This window comes from Atta colombica, unplaced genomic scaffold (assembly GCF_001594045.1).
Source record: "Atta colombica isolate Treedump-2 unplaced genomic scaffold, Acol1.0 scaffold83, whole genome shotgun sequence".
Classification (NCBI taxonomy): Eukaryota; Metazoa; Arthropoda; class Insecta; order Hymenoptera; family Formicidae; genus Atta; species Atta colombica.
Window position 1 is genome coordinate 806,780 of NW_017259576.1, and position 17,337 is coordinate 824,116.

Below are 17,337 nucleotides of genomic sequence, written 5' to 3' on the forward strand. Positions count from 1 at the left end.
ATAATCTTTATATGTCGTTTATACTCAAGATGAAGTATTTAACAAAAAAATAATTTTTCTAGAAATAAAAATATGATGTACACAATTTATAAAAGTAATCTTGATATGATCATGATATGATCATGATATGATCATTAATATCATTAGTCGAGTTAGACTTACAAGTTAGTTTAGATGATTACCCGAATGAAGCTTTAAATTGTGGTTAGAATGTGGGTGAGTTCAAGTTAGGACTGCCCGGTGTTGACGAGGGCGTTGATGGGGTACCTGGTGGTGACGCTTCCAATGGACAAACCAAATTGCCGAAATCTATCTCGTTTTTACTCTTCTTGCGTTTCAGTGTGAATTGAGATTTCTTTGGTACCTGTGGATAAAATATAATAATTATTTACTGTAAAAAAGTATTAACATCATAATAAGATAGATATAGGAAATAATTACAAGGTTGCAAGAATTTTTATTGTATTCTTTAGCATGGGAAAAATATAACGCACCTTTAATCTAGCAGTAAGCGTCAATGGAACAAATCCGAGAGTGCTCTCTATCTCTCGCTTTTGTTGAACTACCTCTCTGCCGAGAATTTGATTGAAATGCGTTGTTAGGTGTCTACGAAGTAAAGTTTTTGCTGGTGGAATGCTGAGCAATGTAGCGAGCAACTCGGAAGTAAATCGACCTTCATGAATAATCAAACCGCCATGAACACCGGAGCCACGCATGTTCGGTGCGTACTCTGCAAGATCCACGACTCGTAGCCATTCCATCACACGATGATTCGTCCAGAGACTCACATTCGTACCATCGGCACCGTTCCCAGTCACAGATCTTCTTTCCAAATTGTCAAACTCGAAACTTAAATCTCGTAAAACCTACACGATTTGTATCTCGTTTTAAATATTGACTCCAAATTTATGGTCGATATCCCGTAGAACACAAACTAATAGTAATATTACGTCAATATTATAATTCCTCACTCAACAATATAAATATTTGATATGATACATATTATATATAACAGTTATATAGGTTATATTGTTGAGAAGAAAATTATAACATTGACATTACTATTAGTTCATATTCTGCGAACAATATGTAATTCTGAATATTATAAGCTTACACTATTAATTATTACATTGTAAAGTACCTGAATTCCACGTCTTAAACTGGCAGCGTGCAACTGTGCAGTCACTCCAAGATTTAAGAGATCCTCTGTGGTCAATCTATGTAAAACTCTACCATCGATCTTGGCATTGTGGAAAGCTTCCTTGTGTTGTGGCAATCCGATATCGTCTAGCCACCGTAACACGGCTGCATTATCCATCTACGAGATATTAAAAAAGATCTTTATTCTCAAAGAGATTTTCTCATCTAAGAAAATCTGAGAATGAAAATACTTTATTCTCTCTGATACTTCAGAGATAACTCGATGAAGTTATATATAACGATTGTAACCTTGTGAGAACCGAGAAATCCAGCGCCGTTGCTTCTCTCTGATTCGATAGCATAGAGTAATTTTTTCCTATGCAGAGCATTCTTTATATCGAGCTCTTTTTCTAGTTGAACCTGTGTGGCGTCGAGCAGTTTCGATCCAGTGGCACCCCATCGTCTCAACTCACCGGCGTAACATTCCAGACTAAGGTGAACCAACCAATCACTAACTTCTTCCATACTAAGTTCTGCGAGCGGTTTCGGTGGTGATAATTCTTGCACGTTCATCTCACTAATTACGATTTTCGTTTCTTCCGCTACGATGATAATGTTTGTTTATAAAATTATATACAGCATAGTTATGAATGTTAAATAATTATATGTATATATGATCTTTTGCATGATACTGCATTAATTTCGAGATTCTTTGTGGCAATTTTACTCGTATTCTTCAAATACTTTTCTTATCAAAGCATTATACATAATTATAATCAGTAAACTATATTTGGGTTCCATAAAATTCCACAAAGTGATCAAATTATCAAAATTAAAATAAAAAAGAAGCACAATATTTATATGTTTATAAAAATTAATTTAAACTATGAAGGCTTAAAGAATATAATAATGTCCAAATGCATGCGCATCAACTATTAATGATTTGCAAGCGAAGTTACTTTTTCAATTAATCGCAACATGCTGTTACTCGAGTCAATTAATATTGAGATAAACGTGTTCATCGTTAAACATATTATAGCGTGACACCGCATGCTTAAATAAAGATCGATCGGAACCTAGAATAGGAGCGGACAGACATCTCGCAGAGACTCCCCTGACAGCCAAGGGTACCGTCGTATGCGCTCCCGAGACTAAATTTGGAACCTTACCAAATACAACGCCTTTCTTGGATGTCGGTGGCCTAGGAAGACTACTATATTGACCCGTATGTCTGCTGAATCTTTCACCCTGTAGACATAAAACTGCTTAGTAAATTTTATCACGGTATCCTGTATACACGGTATCTTATAGTAACATAGAATTTAATATTATAAAATATATTAATTGTTAAAATATGTACTAACATTCGATAAAGGACTTGTATTGCGCAGTGATAGATTTTCGTGTTCCAAACTGGCCTGTCTGAGTTTCATTTCGGACAAGGAGGTAAGAAGTTCCAATTTCTGCGTCTCCAAAGCGCTTCTTGATAAAACTTCCTATAAAAACAAACATGTAAAGTTCTAAATTGATAAGTCCCATCATGAGATAGTTTACCTTCTGTAGCGCATCTTCCATCTGTCTCAAAGTATCTTTCTTTTCCTGAAGTAAGCTCTCCAGTTCTTGAATCTTATTCGATTGTGCGTCAACCTGTTCAGACAAAACTGATACTTCCATATGTAATGCTCCACGTTCACTTTCCAACTTTCTCAATCGTTCCTGGAAAATAAATCAATAAAACGATCATTAATATCCTTTATTAATGAAAAATTTCATTATTTTGAAATACATGTAAATATTATATTATTAAAATAAGGATTAAGGAAGAATTCATATTTATGGTACACAGTTGAAAGTTTTATTGAAAGTTCTTTTATACAGTATACCTCGGTCTTGTTATGATAATTATTTAGGCACATATTGCTTCCGCAATGAAATTGTTGCAGTGAGCAGTAGTGGTGCGGTTTCTCCCTCTCATGGCAAAGCAGATCACTATGAGACATAGCTCTTTGATCGCGATCCACTCTACTGCGGAATCTGCGTCGCCTTCTGTCCAAAGAACCGACACATCTTCCCGTCGAGTTTGCCGGCAGAGATGTCGTACTGTTCGTCCTGTTACCTGCGTGTATTTCTCGCTCCTTCGCGAATATCGGATCTTGTAGGTGACAAACATGTGGATAATGAGCGACACTTCTCGCATGTTCCTTAATAGCGTGATGCGCGAGGTCACTAGAAATGCTATCGGTTTGCAAGAATCGATAAATTGATTTTTTAGAATTTATTAAGGATATTTGTATTTTTCGAGCAATATAAAAGTTAGGATTCTGTATAAATAGTGACCTTGAACACGGCATCGTACAGAGAGACGGGAAACTTCCCAGATGCGCAGTCGACGCCGGGCAGATATTAGCCATACCGCTGGATACTGTACAGATATTAGGCATACTTCCTTGAAGCGCTATCATCTTAGCATATCCGAGTAAGCAAGCCTACAATGATATTATATCTCACGAAAGATATTTCATTTATATTTTTCATATAATCATATTTTACTAATTGGGATATACAATCTTGGCCATAAATTCAAAGAATCCTCAATTTATTGCAATTTTTCCTTAGAAAAGGTGGTAATAAGAAGAACTGACAAAATATTAAAATTATTATAAAGATAAATATTATTATAAAGATAAAACTATTTTTAAAATTTATTTTTCGTTAGATATAAAAAATTGACATTAATTTGTGGGAGTTATTTATATTTATAATCAATATTGTATAAATATGATATTCCTTGTCTAAATATGACTTTTTAATTCGATTTCTCTATCTTAGATCTACCTGACATAAACACTCCTGCGATCGGTAAGCTGTCTGACAAGCGATTGTCGGTTCAGATAGATCCGCTCTGCTATCCTGCGAATAATCCTCAATGTCACCTTCGTCGGAGTTGGTCGATGTGCCCGACGAATCGTAGCCCTCTGAGGGCGTCCATCGACTGTTCCAACGTTTTATAGTCGACGCCGCGTCGGATGAATCCGACTGAGAACCTGAATTTAGATACTTTTTTTAATTCACGCACATGAAAGATTCAAGAGGTTCCTTCCATCGACAGTAATGCGATGAATTTTCTAAGATTATAACACGCTTCGATCTATTTTTCGCATGGTGACCTCAATGGGTGTTTATTTTATCAGAGATTGAAACAATAATCGATCCTGCGTACTATACTCGTACTCGAGATTATGAGTCAATGAACGTATGTGCCTTCGACGGTCAACTATGGCCAGCGCGTTCCGTGGTTAAGGCAATCTATTTCGAGCATGCCATTTATTCGAGCACCATCAAAAGCATAACTTCGGTGCACTGGCCAACCAAAGCTAGCCAGCCACACGATTTTAGTACCGAAACACGACGAGTCCCGCAAACTCGTCTATCGGATGTCTGCCAAGTTATATCGTGCTGTTTAATCGAGTATCATGGCTTTGCTTTCGCGAAAGTCTATAAACCGTAGAAATATGTAGCTTTCACATTCAATTGAAAATACAAAATTGATTTACTTAAGACATACTTTGATTCGGGCGATATCGGAAAATAAATTCCGATTTAATCAGATAGAATACTAATGTCGCTTTAATTTTTCAATCTTGTATGCTGACATCACGCGGGATGGGAAAAAGGGTTAAAGAGAAACCTTTCGCTTGTCCTTTGTCCTCTTCTTCCATTATGGGAGTGAGATCCTTCCGTTCTCCAACAATATCGTCGCTCCAGATATTCTCCATGATAAATTTTATGCTGTACGTTTTATTTCACTGAATTATTGCGTTTGCTTTTTAGTCGTGCTGACAATCGATATAAAACACATTACGGTCTTATATATACTCTGATCCAGTGAAAGATGTATTAACGTCAGAATACATTTTCCAATAAAAATCACATTTTCATCACTTACTTTCTCTCACAATATCTATTATAATAGACACTTGGTTGTCAGATATTGTGCATCGTGCAAAGTGCATTCAGGACTCTGATATTGGCAGGTTTGTACACAATTGAACGTTATCTCGGTGAAGTGCACTCTCGTGTTACCAGTCGCGACATCGTCTCCGCCGAAACTAAAATTAACGCCATGAATCCTTCGTGAAGAGCGGGAGGGAGCTCGCAAAAGAGAAAGAAGGAGAGAGAGAAGCAATTTATAAATAGATTAATGTACTCTCTTCTTCTTCTTACCTATGACGATCGCAATCATTAAACGATTTTCATCATCATTAACTATTTAAACTGCAAAATAAACTAAAAAATAAGATGATAAAAATGTAACTATAAAAATGTATAAAAAATTATCTTCGTCTTGTTTTATATACATATATATATATATATACATGGAAATTATTGTTAATTATATACTTACTTTTGTAGATAAGAGAGAAATTCTACTGATCTTTTCTACAATATATATTAACACACGCATAGTTATGAAAACTATGGCAATTAAAATCAAAAATGTATTCTTAGTCAATTTCGACCGCTGTCAATCGACATCAAGTCCATGATTACGATCCAATAATTACAAAGTCAAACATCCGAATGTACGCGCGGACATACGTGACCGATGTACATCATGGCGATTAAACACGCGAACACGTGCGTACCGACGCACAGCGTGTGTACCGGATGCGAACGCGGCTCCGGATGCACGAGGCGGATACCACACGTGTTCCTCGAACGACATCCGAGTTGATCGCGAGACGAATTGTTCTCATTTCCGGAACGTATCATCTTGAAAAGCGGAAGGGTAAAATTCTGAGGAAATGACGCTCCTTCGGTCGACGACGAATGTGCAAGTAGCATAAAATCGTCGGGACAGAGATCGCTATCTGTTTGTTAGCTTACCGGCTGCATCCATGCCAAGAGGATGTTCTGAGTGACACCATCGGGCGGCGGGGGTGGCATCGGTGCGCCCTTTATCGCAGTCACGAGATTCCTTGCCGCTTCTTTTACCGAGTTCTTCCACTCCGAACTACTCTCGGCCGAACTCTCGGCACAAGCACCTGCAAATGTATTTATAATATAATTGCGCAGAAAGTGATCACAATGTCATTCGAGTGTCATTCAATACTAGGATAAGGTAGGCTTATGAGCTTTGCGATCTATTATACTTTAAATTCATTATACTTTAAGTGAGCCCAGAATTTCAATCAGGAAGGAGTAAAAATTATTTATTTTTACACAAAACTTATTAAAATATTTGTATTAAAATCAGCCTTCGAGAATTTTCAGCAAATTTTCTCACATATAAGGTGTAAGTCACAAATTGAGCGTTAAACGTTTAACTTTTCATAAAAATAATTTTCACAATTCATTTCTTTTTGTCAAAATTTAGGGGAAAAGAGGAAGAATCCTCCTTCTTTTCTTGAGAAAATCCAAGTTTTAAATATATACATCAAGCGGACATAAAAAATTATAAGTTTGTCTGATTTTTGAAATGAATATTTTTCTATCTTTTTTTTTATGACATAAAAATTTATAGTATTTATCCCCCTATTTTTCTTTTATAATATATAGCGTTGATAACGTATTTATAAAATACAGAATCCTCAAATATATCCTTATAAATAATACATTAAAATCTATTACAACCATATTTGATATGTGTACAAGTGATATTTGTACCAGAAATAATGTCGTCCATCTGGAGCAACGCGGCCTCCAGCATCTTGCTGGCCTCGTTCGAACTCTTTCCCAGGAATGTCGATTCGCCCGCCTGCGCCGTCGTGCCGTTTCTCTCCTCACCTTTGCCCATCACTTAACGCTGCAAGAAGAAAATTATCATTCTTAACTATTGATATTTTCGCTGCGAATAATATTTTTCCAACATGCAAAATCCTTCTAAATCCTTCTAAAACTCGATATCTCTATGAATGGAAATATTTGCTGGATGTTACACGCGAAACGACATGAAAGCTCGACCGTTGATTCATAGGCTTTCCAGACGATGTAAGTGCAACGTCGCGAGGTGCGATGCACTGTAGATATAATTGTGCGACGTTCAGGACTGTTCCATTTAGTCAATAGCATGCGGGTGAGAGAAATTACACAAATAGATTCTAAATTATGTACTCACATTTTTTTATAATTTTGTTCTCATAACACTTTAAAATTGCAATTATACCTAATAAAAACGAGATATTTGCTCGAGAAAAATTTATTTAAATAATTTCGAATTGTATTCTATTATATTGTTTTTAATTTTAAATTAATTTATAGCGGAAAATATTTGCAGCAAATTAAAGCAAAAACTACAGTTCATGAAAGTGGCTTTATAACTTTATTGTTTGTTATATAATTTTTTTAGAGGTATCTGTAGCAGACAACTGTATAATAAAAAAGAAGGAATAGTTTTTCTTAAACTGTAACAAAATCGTAAATTTCTAAAACAATTATTTGCGAAGATATTTTCAATTTGTGGACATTTTCTAAATTCATTTGCGAGTTATATGTATATCGACGATGACCTTAAAGTTTTTTAAAAATGAACACAATCATCTCTAAAATTTAGACATCTCAATCATAAATAAAAAAACCAACATAATTCTAGCCAAAAATAGAGATATATCGTTTACATCGAGCTCAGAATCCGTCAAAAAGCACTTAACATATGTAAAATGAACATAAATTCTTATCAGTGATAAAGCACATGAATTCGATAATCGATCGCAAAAAAAAAAAAGATAAAGTGAGATATATGAGGACCGCAAGACAGACAGAGAGAGAGAGAGAGAGAGAGAGAGAGAGAGAGAGAGAGAGAGAGAGAGAGATTGAATGTCACGAGACGATCACTCAGATCTTTACCATAGCATCTCATGATAAAAATGATCACCGAAGCTCACAGATTATAATAAAATAATGACAATCGCACAAAGAGATAACACGCATGCAAACGACGATCAACAGGTACTGAAGAGCAACGCCCAACATTCTGCCACCATACATATACCATGTCACTGTCTCTATCTGTCTTTCTTTCTCTCTCACTCTTCTCTCTCTTTTTCTCCGTCTTCGTTAATTCTTCTTCACGAGCGCAGCTGCATCAAGCTTAAATAAATCATTTCGCGCGTTTACAAATTATTTATGTGCTCTCTTGGAGCTCATTTATAAATTAATATATTAGATAAATGCATTCAGATAGCCAAATCTGTTAAAAATAGATGTTACAAAGTACCCATCGTTTGTTTTGTAAGCAGAATGTCAACAGAAATATAATCTATTAAACGCAATGGCACTGCAGAAACCGAGCAGAGTTTGCTGTTTTGTAATTTTATGATACATTTAATTAAATGATCATAAAATGATAGATTCTGCTTGGTTTTTGTTGACAATCTGCTCAGATTGTTGACAGGTTCGAACTCCAATCTGCTAGCAAACAGACTGTTCTCTTTCCATATTTCAAGTCTGAATTTCTTACATAGTTCATGTTTTGTCTTTTTTTCTCTAATATAAAAAGAAACAAAGCTGGCAAGAAGTTCTAGAATATGGAAACAGAACAGATCTATTATCTGGCATACTTAACATTTTACTTAATACACAGAGTAACTATTAAGTACTCTAAGAGATTTTAATTGTTTATACTAATTCAAGAAAACTTCATATGATCATATATCCGAAATAACTTTCAATTTAGGTGTCAGAGTCAAAGGTAAAATTTGATTTTTTCTAAAAATTTTAGAAATCTTTCAAATTATTGTAATGGAACTTCAGATATATATATAAAGTTTTAGCAAAATAATTCGAATGGTTTTCGGAATTTTTGAAAAAAAACCAAATTTTTCCCTCAACTTTGACATCTCTTGTATCTCTGAAACTAAGTCGTTTCGAATATATGACCATATGAAGTTTTCATCTTGGATTTTTTATGTATGAGTCATCCCTTAAAATCATTTAGATATAATAGCCACCCTGCACACCCTAACAGGTGAGTCAATAATCTTAATTTTGTTCCAAAATATCAAGATATACATTAAGGTTACTTATTGATTTATTCATTACATTACATTTACACAGTGCATATTACATCGTCATTAACACAATTATATACGAAATAGATGCGAAGAAGAGCAATTCCTTAATTTCTTTACTTGTCTCTCTACCATTTATCAATTTATCATAATATATTTTCAAGAAATTAATAAGGACATAATGTATCGGGGGGGCATGAGGATAGAAATTATGACGTCTCAGAATTGCAAATTACCTGTTTACGTCAGTCGGGATCCGTCGACTTGCGGATGTTGGCCGCATGTACGATAAGCATCGGTGACACTGAAATACGAAATTCGTGAAACGATAATCAATCCAACGTCACAACGACGATTCTCATTGTCTGCAACGAGGCATAACGGAATTCCAGTCGAGTCTCGCGAGAAATCAACAAACAACGTAGTGCAACGGAGCGCAGTGAAGTGCACCGCGAACGCGAGTCGGAATTGTTGGAAATGAGGTGAGGTTAGGTTGGACCGGAGTCGCACTTCACGGAATCGATACGATACGCGACGAGATCCGCGCGTTATCGAGAAACCACTTGATACTGGATATCATTCACTCAATGATATTAAAAGGAAATTGAGTTGCTTTTGATGACATCATTTTCACTCCATCTTCACGTTCCTGAGTTAAAATTTACGAGGGTGTTTAATAATTAGGATTTAGTGCCTTCAATCTCGTCTTGAAGATGCTTTTTAGCAAGAGTCAAGAGTCAGATACATTAATATAGACACAATGTAACACAGTGAATTATTTATCTCTTATTATTTAACTCTTGTTATTAAATATTAAACAAAACTTGAAGATTATGGGTTTTCCAACAAGAGACACAGAAGACAGTTGTAAATGAACCATTACCTTGTTGTTTGCCAATGTTAAATAAAAATGAACTGATTACTGTGTTATATATCTCTTGTTGGAAAGCCATAAATGATCACTATAAACTTTCTCCTACTGGAAAGAATCCGTCATATTACATATATGAGAGCGTCATATTACATATATGACGCTCAGATAGGATTCTTGATATTACATTCCTTTCAAATCATTTTAGATCAACTTAATATAATTGTAAATAATTCCAATTTTGTCCCAGTGATCTTTCTTGATTAAATATCTATTTTTTTTATTCTTGAATTATTGTATACTTCTTAGATTTCAAGTAAAAAAAGTATATATATATATGTTAGTTCAGTATTTAATAAAAGCGAGAAGAAAGTTAAGAAAATTCTAGTGCAGCATGATGCAGCAGTAAAAACAAACTTATGTAATAATTCACATAGATGGATTAGATGAATGAATGAATAGATAAATAGATAAATAGCTTTATTTATCTTGCTCCAGGATTAATCCTTTCAACGCTCAAGCAAATAAGCATAACAATGTGCTAAACACATTTACAATAATAAATCAATAACACTACGAAATAATAAGAAAATTACAAAAGAAAAATGACTATATAAAAAAAATATGTTAGGGAACAGCAGCTTGTAAATCGAGGAAATATCCGAAATATCCAGGAACATTCACCATTTATTGCACGTAAACACGTCGTACGATGGGTGAGATAACGACATATGACGTTTGACAAATCAGAAGTTGAAATACGCGCGTGATACCATGATACCAACCTCGGATCACGCGATGAGGTTAAGTTCGCGCGAAGGAGTGCGGCGCGCGACTTCGATCGCGAGGTCGGCGTGAACTGTGAAGTTCGCCGAGCTTCGCGCGTCGCGATTCCCGCATCGGCATCGGCGCGATATTAGGATATCACGCGGTATCCGTCAATCGAGTTACGGAGCGGATCGCGTCATCGTGGTAGACGTCGGCAAGGCGGTTGGCAGCAGTGTCAATATCGGTGAGCGCGAGAGAAGTGCCGTACGGACACTCGCGCTTCCGTTACATTTTATTTGTGTGTGGTCGTGCGTGGGTATCGCGGGGAGGAAACGGAGGAGAGAAAGAGAGAAAGAGAGAGAAAGAAAAAGATAGAGTGAGAAGAAGAAAAATAAAAGTGTCGGGGAGATGCGTGTGTTGCGGCAGCGATCGAGCGATCGTGAGACGTGAGTGTCGGGCGGCGCGCGAGGACGAGCGAAATTCCGTCGTGGCGTCGAGGAAGGTGCGGAAGGTGCACCCGCGGTCCCGATCCCCCCCGTGGAATGTGAGTAAGTGGCACGCAAAACCGAAAGCGAGAGAAGTGTCCCCCCGTCTCCGTCCCATTCGTTCGTTCATTCGTCCTTTCCCCCTTTTGGTCCACCCCTTCCTCTCATTCGCCAATCGTTTTTTTTCTCTCGTCTCCTCTGCCGTCGCGCGCGCGACCGCCAGAGACTTTCCGCGGAAAAGCCGCGAAAACTACGTCACGAGTGACGGATTCGGTCGAAACTGGGACAAAGTGCAGTGCACTCTGGCATTGCGCTTTACCACCAGGTGTTTCTATGCCGTAATCTTCCCAGGATTGGGTAACACTCGTACCGTTGCACCTTGCTCTCTCTCGGACACCCTTCTCGGAGTCGCGTATTCACGCGCGAGCTCTCTCTCTCCCTCTCTGTCTCTCTCTCTCTCTCTTTCGCGCGGAGTATCTCGCAAAAATCCGCACGGTTGACAGCGCCTGACAGAGAGATATACGGGTATCGGAGCCGCCGGAGAGAGAGCTGACAGGTAAAGTGGCATCGAGCGCGCGACGGCGCGAGATGCGAGCAGACGCGAGCTCGCGCGTAACGTCACGGTGATCGACGGTGTTAAATGGTGAGACTCTCTCTCTTTCTCTCTCTCTCTTTCTCTCTCTCTCTCTCTCTCTCTCGCGCAAGACGCGCGATTTCGTTTCTCCAAGGATTCGCGATGTCGACGAGAGGTTCGTTCGCACCCTCGCTATGCACGAGCGAGCGAACGATTGCTAGTTCTACGTAGCGATTAACGAAACGCGTTCCTACATCGCGCTTCGAAATTTCGCGACGTGTCCGCGAACGTGGTGACGACGAACGGGTTGACGCTATGTAGGGCACGACAATATCGGGTCGGGTGCCTCCCGTTCGCTCGACACGGCGAAATATGGAACGCGAAGTGTGTCAGATGATCGATCCTTTCTTGCAGTTCCTTGATAATGCTTCTCGGTTTTCGAAAAGTTAACGAAAGACTGTGTGATTCGTTTAAAAAGATACGGTTGTATTTAAATGGGTGAATGGACGATGATCGATGATTTGATGTTTTTGACGTTTAGGACTCTCGGAGTTGTTATGTGAATTCAATGGGTAGCTGCTCATGTTTGATGCTTAAGAATAAACTTGATTAATCCAAGTCGTGATTAATTTGTCGTCTTAGGTTAGATGACGGACTCAAGATAGTCCTTCCGCCTGGTAACATGTCAGATGGGGTTGATGGTGGTGGTGGGGAAAACGAGGTAGACTCCCATTCCTCTTCGCAAGCCGAAGCTGGGGACTCTTCTAATCACAGGGAAGAAGAGACATTGGATCCTGATAACGAAGCAGCTCTCAATACAAATTATGACAGTAGCGATGGAGCTGTTCCTGCGTTTAGGTGAGATTCAAAACACTTTATTGTGTAATTAATCTTAAAGTTTATTTTGCAACCGTTGAGACTTTTTTTCACTGCGATAGGACTATTTCTCTAGATCTAAATATATAATCTAATTAATACAAAGAAAACTTACAACAGTTGTAAAATAAACATTCTGTTGAATGTAGTTATAGTTGCATTCAACAGAGAAAGCAGTTTTGCAACTGTTACAAAGTAATTCTTTGATGTGATTGATCTGGCCCTTAATTTCTCATTGGATCTAAATAAACCAATCACATTAAAGAATTATACAGTTGCTTTTGCTATCATTATCAAGCGATAGTTGCAATCAGCTGATTAGAACGATTTCTATTTTGATTCCATTTCTTGATTATATATCCAATTTCTTTAATTTCTTTAATTTTAATAGATGTGATAGATGTGACAATTATGAGACTATAAATAAAACGGCTTTCTCCGCTCACCAAGATCAATGCCTGGCGAGTGGTGAAGCTGGAGAAAGCGCTGAAGGCATAGAAGGAACAGAAAATGATGGGGATGCGGAAGAGGGCCATTCGGGAATCAGGTCTCACAGAAAGATGTTTGAATGTGATGTCTGTAATATGAAATTTTCAAATGGAGCTAATATGAGAAGACACAAAGTGAGTATAGAAAAGTTATACAATAAAAAGATTTATGTTGATGTTTCTATGATACATTACACATTTAACACTGAAAGATCGAGCGGTCATTGTTGATTATTTCTATTTTTTAAATTAATATTATATTAAATTAATTTGTATTTCTTATATAAGAGATAGGACTTTGAAATTTTTTGACTTTTCAATAATTATATCTTTTATACTGATGAAATATTTGATGTTTTATTACTTTTTTTATTTTTATAGTAATTTATACACTTGATTCTTTTTTTAGTGAGTAAGACATGTTATGTGCAGTATTATTTAAACATCAACAAAAATAAATAGAATTTTTAGATTTAGAGTGATGGGCAACCTTTTATAAGAGCCACTTTCAGAAATAAGTAAAATCTTGCTGATTATATAATATGTATTTTATTTGCATAAAATAGAAGGTATGATTTTATATTTTCGGCTATGTGAGTCGCAAAAAATTCACAGGCGAGCTTCAGGTTGCGCATCACTGCTATAGACGATAGTGTAAATATAATCCTTTTGAATTATATACTCTTATTCTCTTAAATAATTATTCTTTATACTGAATAAATATAGTTATCTATGAATGTTTAATCTATTGCATCCCCTTCTATCTCTTAGATGAGGCATACAGGCGTAAAACCATACGAATGTCGAGTATGTCAGAAGAGATTCTTTCGGAAGGACCATCTTGCGGAACACTTTACGACACATTCAAAAACTTTGCCATACCATTGCCCGATATGTAACCGAGGTTTCCAAAGACAAATTGCGATGCGTGCTCACTTTCAGAATGAACACGTCGGTCAGCACGATATGGTTAAATCGTGTCCTCTCTGCAATTATCGTGCAGCTACCATGAAATGTCTTAGGTTGCACTTCTTTAATAGGTAAGTGCTTGAATTATTTAGGAAAGTGTCATTGCTCTCTCATATATCTTATATATCTTATTATTTGTAGACATGGAATAGATTTAGATAATCCAGGACCAAATAGCTCTACATCCATAATGAATAGTTGCACATCCGGGGAGGCGATGCCTTCGGCACCTTTGTCTGATAGCGGAGATAGTACTGGCAACCGTTCGACCGACAACGCCACGCCCCCCATGCATTTCCTCACGCCCCACGTGGAGATATCCATTCCTTACCCTGAACAAGCTGCCAATCAACGAAATCCAAGTCCTGCCCCGTTGAACGGAGACAGTCCCAATAGTCCTCAGAGCGCCGACAGCAATAGCAATGCACCAAGCAGTAGTCATCATCAATTATCTATCAATAGCAGTACCATTCATAGGTGAGCAAAAAAATTACTAAATTAGTTTATCAAATTTATTAATATTTATTGCAATGATTTTTTTAATTGTTAAAAATTATTACAAATTCTTTATTAGAAATTTGTATAATCTTTATATAATTTTTTATCTTTATTAACTTCGATTTGACTGATAAATTATGTGTGCTTATAGTTTAAATATTAATTTAGAAATGCCGACAATTAATTATGTTCTAAATGACATAAATTACAGATCGGATTTTCACATTTTTCTCAGGAACGTAGGCGGAGGCGATGAAGCTATTACACCTTCGATTTCCTTAATACCCATCAAGCAAGAGCCAAACAGCAATGGTATGGATGATAGTGGAGCGACATCGAGCAATCTACCGTTACCATCGCTGATCAAGGTGTCGCCGTTAAAATCGTTGCTGCGCGATGATCTTCGCCGTAAGCTTTCCACCAGTACCACTAATAACAACAATAACAGTAGTAACAACAGCGGTTGCGGTGGCGGCGTTAATTCTAATCCACACTCGAGGGGCGAGCCACCCACTTCGACCAGGCCGGATCCTCGTACGAGCGGCCTCCAGTGCACTCACTGTCGCATTACGTTTCCGGATCAGACGTTGTACTTCCTTCATAAAGGTTGTCACAGCGAAAGTAACCCATGGAAGTGCAATATTTGCGGGGAGCAGTGCTGCAATCTGTACCAGTTCAACTCGCATTTACTGAGTAAGAGTCATCAGTAACTGAGAGAAGAAAGCAGAAAAATACCCGCAGTTAAGAAATTCGTTTTTCCTTTTCCTATTTCTTCTACTTCTTTTCTTTTCCTTCTTCGTTAAACGAAACAAAATGGCAGGAGATTCGGTATGTATGTATGTCTAACATACGTTCAGTGTTCATTAGCATGAAGGTATAAATATTTTCTGCGACGTATCCAGACATACTTCTCGCTAAAATATACTTTTAGAAACGCATAAGAATGCGCCGAAACATAACGGTAAATCAGTTGTAAATTGAATTGTAAATTATTTTTAAGAATTCGAGAGAGGATATGTCTGTTCCCTCAGAAAATAATGTACAAAGCGCGACAAATTGTGCCTTTCCTTTAAAAAGAGAAAAAGGGAGAGAAAATTGTGAGAAAAAAGAAATTGCCAACATACTCGTCCATCATGCTGTTATATTGTATGAACTATCCGTCCATAGGGCTTTATCGAGATATATTCCGAGCTCTATCATTAGTCTTAAATTAGTAAAGTAAATATAGAAATGCGACGGGGTACGTTGCGAATTGCCCTGTCAATTGTGAAAAGTAAAAAAATATATATATATATATATAGCTATGTTGTGCTTTTATCGCAAAAAAAGCGACATTAAAATTTCATGTATTGGGTCGGAACAAAAGTTTCATAGAGCTACGAATTTCAGTTGTTTAAATGTTAAAAATTACTAAAATTTAAATAAAAAAAAAGAGTTTTAAAACTTAAAATCTCTTTCGAAAGGTGTCTTTTAAGTTTGATAATTTTTTGCAAAATAGGAAATTTCTTATTTTGTAGGCCTCGCATGTGCCCAAAAAAAACTTGCAAAAATTTTTGACTTTCTAACAAGCTTACAATTTTATAACAAAATCATTTATTAAAAATATTCGTAAAATTTGTTGGTACTGAGTTATCACGGATTAAAATGCTCATAATTCCGTTTAAAAATCATCAAACCGCAATTCAAAAAATAGATTTTTAAAACTTTGCTCTATCGAATGATATTTAATTGCCAAAAATTTTTTAAAAAACATATGATATAAATAAAATAATATGCTACGAACTTTTGTTTTAACCTGATAAATAGATAGAAACTATTTAGTTGACATTGTGCAGTTTGGATGATAGAGGCAAGGCGCGGATATAATCCATCAGAAGTTTATTTTGTAGATTGAGGGAGAGAGAAGGAAAGAAACGCATTTATATTATTGTTTTAAGGCCAAGCCCTCTAAAGACAAAGAAAAATTGTGCAAAATATGTAGAAGAAAAAGAAAGTATGTATATCTTTTGTTTTTGAATGTTTAAGACCTATGCGCGTAGAATTTATATAGTAGAAGAGCAATATCACGAATTATCGAACAATTATTTATCCTTTAATAATTCCGCGATGTGGATTTTTACACGGATTCGAGAAGCAGCTCTATCGAGATTGTACAAATTTGAAGGATACGAAACGTCACGTTCGTCGAAAGAATGTCGGCGCGACGCGTCGACACACATGGATACCGTTGTATTGCGACGCGACAGGTATTGCCGCGAGTTCCATCTATTCTTCTTTCTCCTTTAGATAGGAACGTTGCGTCGCAATGAGAAACCAGTGCAAAACCGCGAAGCGAGGATGTACAGGACACAAAAGCTAGCCGGGCGTGCGTTATTAATTATTAATATGACAGGGAGCAAGTTCGAGAGGTGTGACTTTTTAGCCGAAGGCTCGTACCGGGCAGGTATCTCGATCCGTTCGCTTTGGCTGGAGTCGCCTCTCTCCTCCTTTCTCGCCTTTGATTCGATAAATATTTTATATATAAATATTTGTACAGAGAGAAAAAGAGTATTAGGGAAGAAAAAAAGCACGAAAGGAAGAACATTGAGATAGCGTGTGTATGTGTGTATATATATATATATATATATATATATATATAAAATATATATATACACATATA

General features: G+C 36.8%; 2 protein-coding genes across 9 annotated transcripts in view; one reads left to right on the plus strand and one right to left on the minus strand.

The window, feature by feature from the left end:
* Positions 1-10,889, minus strand: part of LOC108692871 (liprin-beta-2) — an 11,656-nt gene extending 767 nt beyond the window's left edge. Inside the window, exons 1-12 of one of the 6 annotated variants that reach the window (XM_018201406.1) lie at positions 5,087-5,204; positions 4,829-4,976; positions 3,976-4,184; positions 3,478-3,626; positions 3,024-3,375; positions 2,695-2,856; positions 2,505-2,636; positions 2,310-2,388; positions 1,450-1,742; positions 1,142-1,318; positions 495-866; positions 163-364 (exon numbers count right to left, since the gene is read on the minus strand). In XM_018201406.1, the coding sequence (XP_018056895.1) occupies positions 206-364; positions 495-866; positions 1,142-1,318; positions 1,450-1,742; positions 2,310-2,388; positions 2,505-2,636; positions 2,695-2,856; positions 3,024-3,375; positions 3,478-3,626; positions 3,976-4,184; positions 4,829-4,916 (2,172 nt within the window). In that variant the 5' untranslated portion in view covers positions 4,917-4,976; positions 5,087-5,204 and the 3' untranslated portion in view covers positions 163-205. Of the gene's footprint in view, positions 1-162; positions 365-494; positions 867-1,141; positions 1,319-1,449; positions 1,743-2,216; positions 2,389-2,504; positions 2,637-2,694; positions 2,857-3,023; positions 3,376-3,477; positions 3,627-3,975; positions 4,185-4,828; positions 4,977-5,086; positions 5,205-6,027; positions 6,186-6,807; positions 6,947-9,385; positions 9,671-10,805 lie in introns of those variants that run through there. The other 5 variants (XM_018201404.1, XM_018201405.1, XM_018201408.1 and 2 more) reach the window with 5 other exon arrangements.
* A 379-nt stretch (positions 10,890-11,268) lies between these two features.
* LOC108692878 (zinc finger protein Pegasus) lies at positions 11,269-16,029 on the plus strand. 3 transcript variants are annotated; one of them, XM_018201420.1, is made up of 6 exons: positions 11,269-11,332; positions 12,490-12,705; positions 13,115-13,346; positions 13,983-14,251; positions 14,322-14,657; positions 14,914-15,388. In XM_018201420.1, coding segments are annotated over exons 1-6 (1,530 nt in total). In that variant the 5' UTR covers positions 11,269-11,330. The 3 variants fall into 3 exon arrangements, with proteins under 3 accessions (XP_018056909.1, XP_018056910.1, XP_018056912.1); XM_018201421.1 differs by lacking the exon at positions 11,269-11,332 and adding an exon at positions 11,502-11,916 and having other exon boundaries at positions 14,890-16,029; XM_018201423.1 differs by lacking the exon at positions 11,269-11,332 and having other exon boundaries at positions 14,914-16,029.
* The last annotated feature ends 1,308 nt before the right edge of the window (positions 16,030-17,337 follow it).